We start from the raw sequence: 15,435 nt of genomic DNA on the forward strand, positions 1-15,435 counted from the left end.
ACAATTCAGACAAAGGAGACACAAAATAAAGGGAAATGTTCCCAGAGGTCTAAAAACATTTTCTGAAATAGCAAATTACTTGTTACAGTTGAATAGACACACACTTAGCATTGTAATTGTCCATTTTAGTAATTGTCGAATTGTCCGCAGAATTGTCCATTTTAGTAATTCATAACATTTGACTGTACATGAGGAAAGACTTTCAATCTGATATTAAAAAACTGATACAAGAATTATTTCTTGGAAATATCCCAAATTCCTCTTATTAAAGCATAAATGAAGTGTCCCAATTACTCAAATTAAACAGTAAGATACCAGCATAGCTTCCTTAACACTGCAGACAAATGCAGAATTTATGGACACTGATGTTCTTCACCATCGTAACTAAATGCCTCATACATAATAAATTTATCCTCCCACTATCCTGGGAAACTAAACCACACAGATTAAATAATTTGATCAAGATCACACAGTAAATCTATGGTGGTGCCTGACAAAATATTTTCTTTAGAGTTTCAGTCTGTGACTTAACCATGAGACATCCTTCTCGCCCTTACCCATTTCTTTGCCCTGTGATTGCACAACATGTATTCATGACAAATCTGTGGTTAAAAAGTGTAAAAAAAAAAGAAAATCAAGGGAACTAAAACAATTTACTTCCTGCATCAGATTATCAGCCATTTTAGAAAAGTTCTGTCAAATGGGATGAACAACAAAACATTGCTTTACAAATATTTGTTATAACTTTCATAATATGTAGAATAACATAAAGTTATTATTTTAAACTTTGGGGCAGGAACTATAAGTTCACATGCATGTGTACAGCAGCCAGTATATTTTAGGTGCTTCTACTACACAAAGAAGGTATTATTACTGCCTTGATTGTGACACTGATCCACCTGTCAATGAAATAAATATGATGTTTTCAAGTAATTGCAGTGGGAATTGGATCAGGCTCTCCTACTTCAGTAAGAAGATACACAGTATTGTGAATACAAGTTATCTTTCATTTACAAACTAGTAACAAAAAATACAGACATAAAATGTATCAGTTTTGTACACTGTTTAGTCTCTTGTCCTGGATAGTTTTTTTTTTTTAAAAGTGCAACTTCGGCAAGCAAAGTGGGTGAAATTTCTGTTCCAAAGCTCAAGTACTGAGTTTCCTTATGGCAACAGAAACCTGGCAAGCCTTGACATTCCATCCTATCTGTCAGCCACATAACGCGTTTCCAGGAATGTCAGTATGTGTGTCACTATCAAAATGTAATACGTTTGCTGAGCCAACTGACGACTATTTTTGTTCAGAATATCACCAGGTTTATCCTCACTGGGTTTTGCAGTCTGTTACCATCCTACTACATAAGTTCTCAGATCTTCTGACTTTACAAACTATACCTGAGTTATGCAGACACAGTAAATACACCTGCGCAGGGGACCTGGATTCTATAGCTAATTTTCATGCAGCAATTTCATTAGTTGTGTGAGGAAAACTGCACCACTGGTGGATGAGTTGGACCACCTGCTATAACTGTGCGCACCAACTGCCACCCCCCACAAGTCAATACAACTCTCCCAGCACAGCCCCGCAGATGCCAATCCAGCACGATCACCCACACAACAAGGATGCATAATATGCAAAATACACAGGCTCCTGCCCTGCAGCATGCACCCCTTATTTACTACATACACAAATCATTACCAATATGGCAGCATAACTCCTTCCCAGAGATGACAACTCCGGCAGAACGTTAAATTACATCAGATTGTCACTCAGAAGCTTAGAACACCTGTTGAGTTAGTGTGAAGTGATCAAAACAGCTACCAGCAAGGATGGGCATTCTTTCTGTTCAGGCTATCACCTGGCTTAGTCATTACTGCTGCTGACCAAATCTTAAGTTTTGAGTCATTTCTGACCTTTTTTTAAAAGCACATGTGCAAATGCACACATACACACAAACCCTTTACAAACTACGCTTGTACAACAGTCAGCTTTCAGCCACAATTTTTGTGTAGTTCTGGCCTCATTCAGACAGCAAGAGAAGAAACAAACTGGAAGAGGCTAGATCTTGATTCAGGCTAGAGAGGAGGAATGGAAATACAAAGGGATAGGATCTATGAGTTTAATGTGGAATCTTCACTGCTAATTGTGTTGTTTTTGACTTGGAGTTAAATGGATCTGCCAAAGCAGTTTTCTGTTAAAATGGCAAATGAGCCAGATTTTTTCATGGTGTATGCTAGGGTATTAACTGCTGGACCCCTGCATATTCCATTGATTTAAAATCATAGAGCAATAACATACCAATTTAGGACAAGAAATGAAAAATCTTCTATCCATCTGGAACAACATGGGAATTTAGGGATACAGAATGCAAAAAGTTGTCCCAGAGTACCACTATTATAAAAAAAAAAAAAAAGGAACATGAAATTTTTACTGACCACTAACTTCCTGGACTGATTTTATGTCTTATTCAAAAGACAACACTTCTAATGGCATGGTTCCAATAATAGTATGTTGGTGCATTAGTTCAGTAATTACTCAGAAGGAAGTGTGTTACTCAATGAATGAGCATCACTTCTATTTCTTTTTACTGTATTATATAAGCAATTAAGTAACTTACCAAGTTGATAAAAACACCGTGATCCAATCAATTCTGCCATAATGATTTAAAAGAACATCCTGATTGTGAAATACCCATTTTAGTTCTGGATCTGCAATGATATCAAGCAAAATCAATGTCAGCAAATTAAATTACTGGATGATTGATGTAAAAGCACAACAGGGCTAATATCAGACCTTTAATATTGTGTGAGAACTTTTGGGTTTAAAAGGTACTTCTGTAATAAAGGAAAAATCCTATGAAACTAGAAAAAAGATTGCAGCATTTCAACTAAATGCAGGCAAATATTTTTGAAGAATTTGTGTAATCACTACAAGTTTACGGCCGTGTCTACACGAGCCCCAAACTTCGAAATGGCCACACAAATGGCCATTTAGAAGTTTACTAATGAAGCGCTGAAATGCATACTCAGCACTTCATTAGCACACGGGCGGCCGCGGCACTCTGAAATTGACGGCGCCGTGCGTCTCGTCCTGACAGGGCTCCTTTTCAAAAGGACCCCGCCTACTTCGAAGTCCAAGGGGCCATTTGCGTGGCCATTTCGAAGTTTGGGGCTCATGTAGACGTAGCCTACATGGAAATGGTGGAACAGACTGACAGTATCCTGCAATAGTATGAATGAACTTTATTACATTATGTTTAACATCTTCAGGGTCCACTGCATTAAAAACACAACTGGCTCTGTCTACATTACCACCTTCCTTTGAAGGAAGGATAGTAATTAGGGTGTTGGGAGTTTACTAATGAAGTGCTGCCGTGCATAAGCAGCACTTCATTAAGCAAATTCCCCCCTCCCCACGGCAACTTCAAAGTTTTAAACTTCGAAGTATCGGCACGCATCTAGCCACGGTGCACCCGCCGGTACTTCAAAGTGCCGGGACATCTTCGAAGTCCCCTTACCCCTCAAAATTTCAGAGTTGCCGCGGGGGGTGGGGGGGACTTTGTTTAATGAAGTGCCGCCTATGCACAGCAGCACTTCATTAGTAAACTCCTAACAACCGAATTACCATCCTTCCTCTGAAGGAAGGTGGTAGTGTAGACAAGCCCAACTGTGTCCACACAGAGGTCAAAGTGGAATGGTGCAATGCACTGATAAGAACTAACTGTGGTACTGGCTTGCATACGGCTGACTTTTTGCCGTGACAGACGCTTCGCTGCCTCTTTTGCATGGTGCGAAAAGGACAGCAATGTTAAAGCACGGCTGCAGAAGTGCTGCCAGATCCTCTCAGCAGGGCCACTGACAGTGGGAGCAAAAGGGGCAGTTACCCCAGGGCTTGGCAATTTTAAAAGGACCAGGGCTCCCAGCCACTGCAGCAACAGCTAGGAACCCTATATTTATGTATCTTCTCCTGGAGACAGGCCAATCTCTGGAACTTTTACAAACTTTAGGGGACTTTTTGGAACAGTACTGTGAACTAGATATCCTAGAAGTACCAGGGAAATGCAAATGACTCACTTGGCAATCCATTGTTTTCAGACTACCTACTAAGGCAGAGGTGGGCAATAAATGGCCCCTCAGCTGCCTGCAGCTGGCCAGGTTTACCCCTGGCATGCAGCCTGGTGCTTTATTTACCTGCGCATCTGCAGGTACAGCCACTTTCAGCTCCCTTTGGCCATGGTTTGTTAGTTAGCATGCATGCATGTTCTTTTATTGTTTTTAATGTTTTCTTTGTAATTTTTTTACCTTAAAAACAAAGCAGGCTGTAGCAATCATCCTATTATACAGGTTGAAACTCCCAAATCTGGCATTCTCCCATCTGGCAACATCCATCATCTGGCAGGATCATGGATCTCGCAGGATAAGAGAGTCCTGGGGCTGGGAGGAAGATGGACCAACCAGACCAGTGGCAGGGCAGCCAGAGCTGGTCCGGCAGCAAAGGGGTGGGGCCAGGAGCAGCCAGGGAGCCTGGGGCCTTGCAGCTGCAGCAAAAGACTGTCGCCCAGGGCCAGGAGCCCTGGTAAGCTGCAGCAGGGGCCATGCAGGAAGCCGCGGCCCTGGTAAGCCATAGCCAGGGCCAGGCTGAATGCCATGACCGGGGCCAGAAGCTGGTGGCCAGGGAGCCTATGGGGAGGCGGGGAGCCACAGGTGACAGTGGGGAGGGGTGCCCAGGAGCAGGGGCTGGAGGTCAGTCAAGGAGCAGAATAGACAACCCCTGGTACAGCAAAATCCCTGGTCTGGGACTGCTCAGGTCCTGAGGGTGCTGGACTAGGGAGGCTGAATCTCTTATTGTTTCTGAAGAGAAAGCATGCAGGTTCTGTATGGATAGCCTGCCTCTGCTGAGGATTACGCAGTGTAGGCAGGAAACTATGCAGTCTGAAAATACCTTAGTTATATGGGAGACTAACACATGTCTCCCTCCATCCAAGGACGGGGGGATCTGCAGGGCAACTGGGAGCCTAGATTGGCTACCCTTGTTGGGACATTGAGGAGAAATACTGGTTCAGATGTTCTGAATTGTGACAGATGGTGGCAGGGAGAACTATGCCACTTTACCCAACATAAAAAGATGAAAATTAAAAATTATTTGACTGCACATGAAATGCTATTAAAATATGTGGATATTGCAATGAATGTTTCTGGAAAGATGTGGAACATAAGGGGAAATTCAAGATGCACAACATTCTGAAGTCTATGATATTGCTGTTGGCATTAGATTTAATTATTCTACCATCTTAATATTGGCAAAATAATACATTCAGGAAGAAGCCTTAAATTCCAAACAGTGAACTAAATCCCACTTTTGCAACCTGAATATGCCTAGTACAGGGGTCTGCATGTGGCTGTTTAAGGATTTCTTTGTGGCTCCTAATGGTATAATTGCAAAGTTAAAAAAAAAACAAAAAAAACCCTCTGATTTTCAGTAAATGGTGAACGTCTAAAAACCCAACTATGAACAACTCATATCTAAATAGCAAACAATGTGATCTCAAAACATTGGATAACTCCTTTATATGTGCAGTGTACTGTGGGATATGATATTGTATCTGTGTTTTGATCATGTTGCTAATAGTCTTGATTTTGAAAACGAAAAGGAAACTTGCCAACAGGCATTTTAAGAAAGAAAAGTGAAATTAAACATAAAGTAAAATTGGCATAATTAAAGTGGGCTCAGGAGTGAAAGACAAGAAGATCGTGGTACAAACACACACGTAAAGTGAGGAAATAAAGTACATAAAATATCTGTGAATATCCTGCAGTAAAACAGGTATCACATTACAAATCATTGTGTCTGAGCTGTTCTTCAAACAGGGGTTACAAAAAGTCTAGTTTGACTTTGTTTATTAAGGACTGTCTTGTATTCACATGCGTTGTGGCTCTTGAATTACTGAGTTTTTACTAAATTAAAAGAAAAAAATGGCTCTTCTTGCTATTCTGGTTGCCAACCCCTGGCCTAGTAAGAAGTAGGCATCCTTCAGTCTATGTAGACTATGGATCGCACCCTTCGTAGTTCCATTTGGGATCACTAAGCGACGCTGGAGTACCTCTCCAGGCGCGACCCTGGGCAATTTTTGTTTCTGGGACCCTGGGCTGCCCAGACACCAGTGTCCCCCTCTCGGCTTTACTGATATAGTCCAAAGGAGAGGATAACCTCTATGTCTGGTACCAGCTCAGCTGTAGGAGTTGCTGGGTCAATGCCAGAAGTTGGCACAGAACCGCCTTAGGACTCCCCCCCCACCCCCGATTTTCTGTTAGTGTTTACTCCCTTAGCTTTGCTCCTTCCCAGGATAACCCACAAGGCAGTGTGGCCTCCTAAGATGGTTGGAGAATCAGCAGAATCAGAGGAAAAGTCTCTGTTCACATTCTGCTGCTCTTCTTCCAAAAGGAGACTCTTGAACCCTTGTCACTTTCCATCAGGGCACCGTGCCTCGCTCCTTAGTTCCCATGAAGGGGTTCCAGAGAGGGAACCTTCCCTTACCTCTTGCCTCTGACTCCCCTAAAACTTAGGCTGTAGTGTAAACCCAGCCTACGTCTGCATAAATTAGGTCACTCAGGAGTGTGACTGACCCAACCCCCCAAGTGACATAACTTACACCACTTAAGTGCTCATGTGACGGGAGAGCTGCCTCTGCATGCAGCTCCCGTGAGCAGAGCGCCGGGGCAGCAGCCCTGGAGAGATTCAGGTGGGGCCCAGCAGATTAGCAGAGCCCGCAGCCACCCACAGCGGGCAGCCTCTGTTAGCAGCGGAGATGCACATCCCTTGGTGCACCGAACAAAATGTATCCCTAGTCCACTCCCCTGCCCTCTTGGCAGGACCAAGCACCCTCCCTGGCATCTATTTGCCCCAACCCCTAAACAGCCTCCTCAGGGATTGAGCTCGCAGCCCTGGGTTTAGCAGGCCAATGCACAAACCCAGTTATCCCTCTTCCACCCCCCTCCCCAGAAGAGCGGCAGCAGAGCAGTGGCCACCCCCGCTATTCCTCCCTCCCCCGCACCGCCCTTATCCGGCTGGGGGCCCAGTCCCGGCAGCCCCTGGCCCGCGGCTCCGGCTGGGAGGAGGCTCCCCTCCCCCGCCGTACCCTCCCTGCCGCCCAGCCGCGCCAGGGGGCGCCGCCAGCACACGCGCGGGGCGGGATCGGGAGCCCGGCGCCAGCCCGTGCCGGGAAATCCGCTCGCCCCACACCGGCTCCCGCCCCCTGGCGCCCCGGTACCTGGCAGCGGAGCCGGGGCCCTGCTCGGCGGCTGCTCATGGCGACCCGAAAGCGAAAGCGCCCGAGCGGGCTGCGCGGGGCGGTGCAGCGCGGGGCGGGGCGCGGCGCATCCCCGGGCCCGGCCGCCAGGGGCGAGTCTCCGCGGGCTGCGCTGCCTTTGTCTCGCTGGGCCCAGCAGACGCTGCGGCAGAGTCGCCCGCTTCCCCGCGAGGAGCGAGGACAGTGACCGGGTGGGAGGAGCCCTGCGCATGCCACACACCCCTACCCCCTGGCCACGGCCTCCTGCGAGTACTGCCACCGAGAACCCCCCACCTGGCCTGTAGGGCCCCTCTGACCTCACCCCAACCCCCCAGCAGCACCCCTACAACACAATGTAACCCCCATAGACACCCACAGCCCCCCGGCCATGAAACCGTCCCAACAGATCCCTCCTGCCCCAACCACAAACTGCCCTCAGTGCCCCCAACAATCCCCTGACCACAGACCACAACTTGCCCAATAAATATCACCATATGCACCCCACCATATCCACACCAGCCCTTCAATGCCCCTGTAACTCTCATAAGAAAGGCCAGACTGGGTAGGACCAAAGGTCCATCTAGCCCAGTACCCTGTCTTCTGACAGTGGCCAATACCAGATGCCCCGGGGGAGTGAACAGAGCATGTAATCATGGAGTGATCCCTCTCCAGTCATCCATTTCTGGCCTCGGACAGAGGTTAGGGACACCATCCCTTCCCACCCTGGCTAATTGCCATTAATGGACCTAACCTCCACGGAATTATCTAGTTCTTTTTTGAACCCTGTCAAACTCCTGATCTTCTCATCTTCCCCAAACGCTTGCCCCACAGCCAGAAGCACCCCCTGGCCCTGGACACATCCTCCACCACTACACCCGCTTCACACTACACACCCCACCACGCTCAGCACCTCCATCTTGAATCCCACACACTTCTGCACTCTTCTCTCTGCTCCCCTTTAGTTAGACACTCAACTTCACTATCAAGTCTGAGGCCAGTTCTGCACTGGGGGAAAAATCAATTGAAGATATGCAAATCCAGCTATGAGAATTGTGGAGCCTGTGCTGACAACCCTTAAATCAGCTTATGCCACCATCCCCACAGCAGGAGGTCAAGAAGAGAAACTCTCCTTTCGACTCCCCTTACTCCTCCGACTGTAACGAGTACGAGATTCAATGGCCATACCCTGATCGTTTGATTTAGCTTGGCCCTACTACTCACATTCCACTGAGCCCCAGATCAACCACCAGTGTGTTGATCTTCCACTGAGTATTGATGTGTCCAATTTCTCAGAACCATAGTATAAATACTTAGTTGGACAGTAATCTCAGTGCATAAAAGCCAGCTTGACGTAGCTAGTGATGTTGCATCTTTGTTTGTGATAAGAAAACTACTGTTCTGTTTGATCTCTAATAGTCCTTCACTTCTTTTTTCAACTTTCCCCTTTTCACTGGTCATTTACTTGTTCTCAGACAGCATTTGTTTGCCTTTGTCGATTCCAAATGATACAGAGAAATACTTAAAATGTATGGTGGGAGAAGGTATGCCATTTCTATACTATGTTATTATATTTATGTATGTATAAACATCCATGTAATTCCAGTGTTTTTCTGCTACAATACTCTGGATATGCACCTGTGAGTGAAAAATACAGCAAGAAAAGTTATAACAACATGAATGTATACACCAGCTTGTTGGCTCTACATATGTCTACCTATATTAATGTATATTTCATTTTTTATTTATGTTTTTCTGTTTACATTCTCTTGTGAGCACAGTTCTATAGCTCAGACTCATGGGAATCATTAGTATACGTAAGGGCCAATGGATCAGATCTATTTCTTGTTCAGTTATGTAAAATCAAACAATGTATGCAGTTTAGAAACATTTTCTATTTCATGGTTTGGTCAGAGAGGAAAAACAATATGCAATATTTTGGGATGGAATTTCTAAATCCCTCCCAATTAGGGACATCAGAGTGTAATAAAAATATTTTTATAGCCTGAAGGTGATGCTGTTGCTCTAGGAAAAATGGTATCAAAGAAGAAATATTTGTGCTTTGGAAAATCACAAAAACTACTTGGGCTATAAATGTAACACAAAGTGATTTACACTATTGGACATAGTTTATCTCTAATCAAGTATCATTATGGGGGACTTTAGAATTTTCTTATCAAGGTTCAAATATTAAAGCTTCTTGCTTATTGTTTGGAAAGACATTATCAATCTCTCTTTAATTTATTCAGGCAACATTTTTACATGATCTGGTCACATGGGAGCACAATATTCATATGCTTTTCAAATATTTTCATGGAAGAAACGTGGGGTTATATATATGAGATTTCTGTGAAAAGCCTCAGTCGATGTCTTTGTCTGATATCTTGTGGTTTAAAAACCACACCAGGCAGCACCTAGAAGACAGGTAAAGGCTAGATTGTAGGAGTGACTGTAATATCTGAAACTTGGCTGCTTTCAGGTTTCATTGTAACATTTACATTTTGGTTCAAATCGACATGCACTTAAAATTTCAGAATTTTCCTCCAAACGGATATAGTGTCTGTCTCGAATTTCAATTCTTGAATCAAGGCTGGTGTGGAAGCACCATGTCCTTAATTCAAATACATTAGCCTCCAGAAGTGTCCCCTCTGTATCCCATAAAGCTACACGGTGACCCTCCAAGTATGGCCACTTCATTGTGCACTGCTGTCAAGTGTGCAGGAAGAAAGTCAAAGTAAGTCCGTGAAGTTTGGATTGAATTTGAATTTGAATTAAAATTTGAATTGGAATTTAGCAGCCCAGCCCTGCAAATAAAAAGTGCATCCATTATGAAAAAAATCCCTTTGCCCATTGCATGACACCGCATCGGTAGCCATCGCACTGCAGAGGTAGCAATTATCAGTAGCCCCGTACTGCAGTCATGAGCAATCAGGGTAGTAGTCTGACTAGCACTTCTCAGGCTCGCAAGAGAGCCCCAGCTTGGACTCACCAGGAGATTCTGGATCTCATTGCCATCTGGGGAGACCAACTGGTGGCAAAGAGACTTCCTGCAGCCCAGAGAAACGTGTTCATCTATGATCGGATGGCGTGTGAGATGGCAGCCTGAGGTTACTCCTGGGATTCTATGCAGTGTTGGGTGAAGTTTAAAGAACTCTGGCAGGCCTATCAAAAAGTCCAGGAAGCCAACCAGTGGTCAGGGGCAGCTCCATTGACCTGCTGCTATTATCAACAGTTCCACAAGCTTATGGGGAGTGACCCCACCATGGAGCCTGAATTGAATTATGACACTTGTGGAGGCCATGGTATGGAGTTTGGCGTAAGCCCGGAGGAAGAGGGCAATGGAGAGGAGGAAAGGAGCAATGAGCAGGGGACAGAGGAAGTTGTTCTAGATAGCCTGGAGCTCTTCACCATCAACCTGGAACCGTTTCCCTCCATGCTGGGACACTCTTTGGAAGTCCCCTCCCTGCCGGTCACCTCCATGCTGGTTCCCGATTCCCCTGGAGCAAGTGGTTCCAGTGAGTATTTATTCTGCATGCTAGAAGCAGGTTGTGGATGGGTACAGCTATAGAGTTGTGTATGGATACGGGTTTGCTAGTTGTGGTTCTGTGCTCCTCAGAACAGCGTGTTAATGTTTCTTGGGAGGAGCACTTCTCCTTTTTGGAGATTTCCTTGAAGGCCTCAGCCAGGCACTCCTGTATTTTTTTCATGAGATTCTTGATCAGACCTGACTTGTTGCGGCTTCCATGGTAACACACTTTGCCACGCCAGGTAACCAGATAGTGATCTGGTGTCATGGCACCACACAGCACTTCAGCAAATTTTCCAGACTTTTGGTCACGCAGCAGGAGTAGCTGTTCTTTCTCCGTATCTGTTAGTTTTAGGGGGGTGATGTCTTCTTTGGCAACCTGCTGAAGCACGGCAATTCACAACTCTTTGTTTTTTTTAAAAAACATGCTTTCTGCCCCTTTACATTGGCCTGTGGCAGCCGGTGAACACTCTGTTCCCCAACCCACAATGTGGTTTCCAACCAGCATTTCTTCTAATTTTTCATGCCCAGCCTCCCTCCACCCTCCCATGCCACACTGCTGCTGGGCGTTTCCCCTCCCAATCTCCCTTCCCACAACATCTCTTTTGATTTTGCAGGACTTCTGGATACCATGCGGCTGCTGGGCTCTGCTGGGCGTTTCCCCTACCATGTCTCTTACCAAGCACCATCCCCATGCACCATGCAGGGTATTCCTCTCCCATGTCCCTTTATATCCAGCCTTTCTCTGGATATTTTTTTTCTTTACATTATTTTTATTGGGCATTGAAGCCCCACCCACATGCAGCTGTCCATTTGTCACTGCCATGGGACACCGATGGTACTGATGCTTTGCAGACCTTTCCATTCCCACCAAAAGAGGACAATTCCGTACAATTTAACATGTCCACAAAGCAATGTGCTGGAGAAGTGATGGCAAGTGAGCTATTGTGAAGTGCACACTTAGGCTACATCTACACATGAATGCTACATCAAAATAGCCTATTTCGATGTAGCAACATCAAAATAGCCTATTTCGATGAATAACGTCTACACGTCCTCCAGGGCTGGTGCCGTTGACGTTCAATGTCGACGTTGGGCAGCACCACATTGAAGTAGGTGCTGTGAGGGAACATCTACACGCCTAAGTAGCACACATCGAAATAAGGGTGCCAGGAACAGCTGCAGACAGGGTCACAGGGCGGACTAGTGCTTCCGGGGCAACAGCTAGCTGCTCCCTTAAAGGGCCCCTCCCAGACACACAGCCTGCACAGCATGCGGTCTGCAGAGCCACAGGCACGCACACCTTGAGCGACACAGTCATGGACCCCCAGCAGCAGCAGCAGCAGCAGCCGCAGCAGCAGCCAGAGGTCCACCCAACCGCCCCTGTAGGAGCAGTGCTCGCCCTGCTCCATGTCATGCAGGAGGCAGCTGAGCACATCCTAGCCACAGAGGAGGAGCTTCCCGCAGGGGAGGCGGAAGCAACCCTCAACCCTGCAGCACCCCGCCCCCCCCCCGCCTCACACGCTGCTGGCTGTGGAGCTACCCCACCAGCACCGACTGGTGGGAGCGGCTGGTGCTCGGAGAGTGGGACGACGACCGCTGGCTCCAGAACTTTCGGATGAGCCGGCAGACATTTCTGGAGCTATGCCAGTGGCTCACCCCCGCACTGAGGCACCAGGACACCGCCATGCGGCGTGCCCTCAGTGTGGAGAAATGGGTTGGCATCACTGTCTGGAAGCTGGCCACTCCAGACAGCTACTGATCCGTGGGCCAGCAGTTTGGCGTCAGCAAGGCCACCGTCACGGCTGTCCTCATGGAGGTAAGGGGACCCATGGGGGGAGGGGGAGGTAGCCCTGGGATGGGAGGGGTGCCCTGGCAGGGGATTTGAAGGGAGGGGAGCCCTGGCAGGGGAGGGCAGGGGAGAGGAGGGGAGGGGGCCCTGGCAGGGGAGGGCCACACACCCTGCTCACCCCTCATTGGTGCTCTCCCATGTGCTTCCCCTGCAGGTCGTCTGCGCCATCAACGCCCTGCTCCTCCGCAGGCTCGTGAGGCTTGGGGACCCAGATGCCACCATCCCGGGCTTTGCCACCCTGGGCTTCCCCAATTGCTTCGGGGCTCTGGATGGGACCCACATCCCCATCCGCGCCCCGGAGCACAGTGGAGGACGCTACTTAAACAGGAAGGGCTACCACTCAGTGGTCCTCCAGGCCTTGGTGGACAGCCGGGGCCATTTCCTGGACATATATGTGGGCTGGCCTGGCAGCACCCACGACACCCGGGTATTCCGGAACTCAGGCCTGTGCCGCCGGCTGGAGGCGGGGACCTACATCCCCCAGCGGGAAATCCCTGTGGGGGACACCACCATGCCCCTCTGCGTCATCGCAGATGCGGCATACCCCCTCCGGCCCTAGCTCATGCACCCTTACACAGGCCACCTGTCAGCCAGCCAGGAGCGCTTCAACCAGTGCCTGAACCACGCGCGCCAGGTGATGGAGCGCACATTTGGCCGCCTCAAAGGGCGCTGGAGGTGTCTCCTCACCCGCCTTGATGCGGGCCCCACCAACATCCCCCAGATTGTGGGCACATGCAGCGCCTTCCACAACCTCGTCGAGAGCAAGGGGGAGGCCTTCTTTCAGGGCTGGGCTGTGGAGGCCGGCAGGGCCGATGTGCAGCCACCCGCTGCCCCCAGTCGCCAGGTGGACCCCAAAGAGACCTGGGTCTGGGAGGCCCTGAGGGCCCAGTTTGACAAGGCCACGGGGTGAATGCTGGCAGGCCCCCCACTGCACCTCCCCCATCCTCCACAACACTCCCTGCCCCTACGCCCACACCACAGAGCACCCAAGAGCACCCCCGCCACTTTTCTTGTAAATAAACACAGACATGTTTTTCATCAAACCAAAATATATATGTTGAACTCATTATTATATCATAACTATGTACAGCCAAAATAAATATTATATATATACGTATTATAAGATGAAAGGAAAAAAAAGGGGAAGACAAGGAAAGGGAGAACTATTTACATGGGGGGGCAGGTATCATCATAACAGAACAGAACAGGGGTCTAATACAAACTATTTACAAAAGATAGGTGAAGGGGATATATACAAAGGGGTAGGGGGGGGCCACGTCCTGGGCCCCACACCCCCTAATGTCCAGCGCTGGGGGTGGGCGGCCGCGACCCGCGCCTCGGCCACAGCCCCTGCCGGGGCTGGCTGGGGGCTGGGCGGACTGGGAGATAAGGCCGGCAGAAGGGCCCTTGGTGGCAGACGGTGGTGCAATGGCGGGTGGAGCAGCGGGTGGAGCAGGCAGGGAGGGCAGAGCGGCGGCCGGCATGGCATGGGGGGCCAGGTAGTCTGCGATGCACTCAAATGTGCGCATAAAGGCCCCCCATGCCTCCTGGCGCCAGGCCAGTGCCCACTCCTGGAGTTGGAGGCGCCGCTCCTCCACCTGCAGGCACTGCTCAGAGACCTCCAGCTGTCGACGGAGGGTTGCGAGTGGCTGGGGGTCCATCACCGTCCTCAGATGGTGCTGGCTCCGCCATCATCCCCGCCCTGGGGCCGGTCGGTGCTCCGCCGAGGGGCTGGCCTGGAGTGATGGCCCTGGTGGGCTCTCCGGGACCACTGACACCTCGCCGGTGCTCTCCGGTCCTTCCGATGGTGCAGCTGCGGAACACGGGGGGAAGAAGAGTGGAGACAGCCGTTAGTGTGGGTCCCGAGCCATGGCCCTTGTCCCCCCACCCCTCTGCTGCTGCTTCCCCATCCCCGTCCCCGGGAGATGCTGCTGCTGCTGCTGCTGCTGCTGGGTGTCCCACCCTCTCCCCCCGGGGGACCCTAGGTTCCGCTCCCCCCATCCCCAGGGATGGGGCATGGCACTGTCCTGCCTGGGGGGGCAGGGGCTGATGCACTCTTCTGAGGGACATGCCACTGCTGTCCTCGGGGCCATGGTCATCTGGGCATGTGGAGGCCCCTGGTCATACCTGTTACCCCCGCCCCTCAACCTGGGGGGTGTGCACCGGGGGGGGTACATACCTGATGGTCTGCTCCCACGGTCCGGGGACACCCTGTGGGCGGACGCCCTGCTGGAGCTCCGGGACGGGATGTGGATCCGGAGCCCCCCATCGCTGGAGGAGGATCCCCCCTCCTCCTCCTCCTCTGGTGCCCCAGGGGTGGGCTCCTGGGGGGACCCCTGGGGTGCAGGGCTTACCTCTGGGGCGAACTCCACCTCCGGGGCCTGCTGGGGTTCCTCAGCCGAGGTATCAAGAGTGGCCGGAGGGGAGGAGGTGTGCCGGGGGCCCAGGATGACCCTGAGCTCCCTGTAAAAGGGGCAAGTGACGGGGGCGGCCCCAGATCGGCTGGCCGCATCCCGGGCCTGGGCGTAACCCTGCCGCAGCTCCTTAACCTTACTCCGGACATGGTCAGGAGTGCGGGCAGGGTGACCCTGGGCGGCCAGGCCCTCGGCCAGCCGAGTGAACGCATCCGCATTCCGCCTCTTGCTCCCCATTACTTGGAGCACCTCCTCCTCACTCCAGAGCCCCAGCAGGTCCCGAAGCTCGGCCTCCGTCCAGGAGGGGCCCCGCTGACACTTCCCAGCCTGGTTGCTGGTCTGGGAGCCCTGGCTCCCCTT

At 49.8% G+C, this 15,435-nt stretch overlaps 1 protein-coding gene across 3 annotated transcripts in view; it reads right to left on the reverse strand.

Annotated features, from left to right (window-relative positions):
• The window catches only part of IFNAR2 (interferon alpha and beta receptor subunit 2), a 29,765-nt gene extending 22,360 nt beyond the window's left edge, over positions 1–7,405 (reverse strand). For all 3 annotated transcript variants that reach the window (XM_074996848.1, XM_074996839.1, XM_074996830.1), the window contains exons 1-2: positions 7,269–7,405; positions 2,619–2,709 (exon numbers count right to left, since the gene is read on the reverse strand). In XM_074996848.1, the coding sequence (XP_074852949.1) occupies positions 2,619–2,658 (40 nt within the window). In that variant the 5' untranslated portion in view covers positions 2,659–2,709; positions 7,269–7,405. The remainder of the gene's footprint in view (positions 1–2,618; positions 2,710–7,268) is intronic.
• Between the last annotated feature and the right edge of the window lie 8,030 nt (positions 7,406–15,435).

Source organism: Carettochelys insculpta, chromosome 1 (assembly GCF_033958435.1).
Source record: "Carettochelys insculpta isolate YL-2023 chromosome 1, ASM3395843v1, whole genome shotgun sequence".
Classification (NCBI taxonomy): Eukaryota; Metazoa; Chordata; order Testudines; family Carettochelyidae; genus Carettochelys; species Carettochelys insculpta.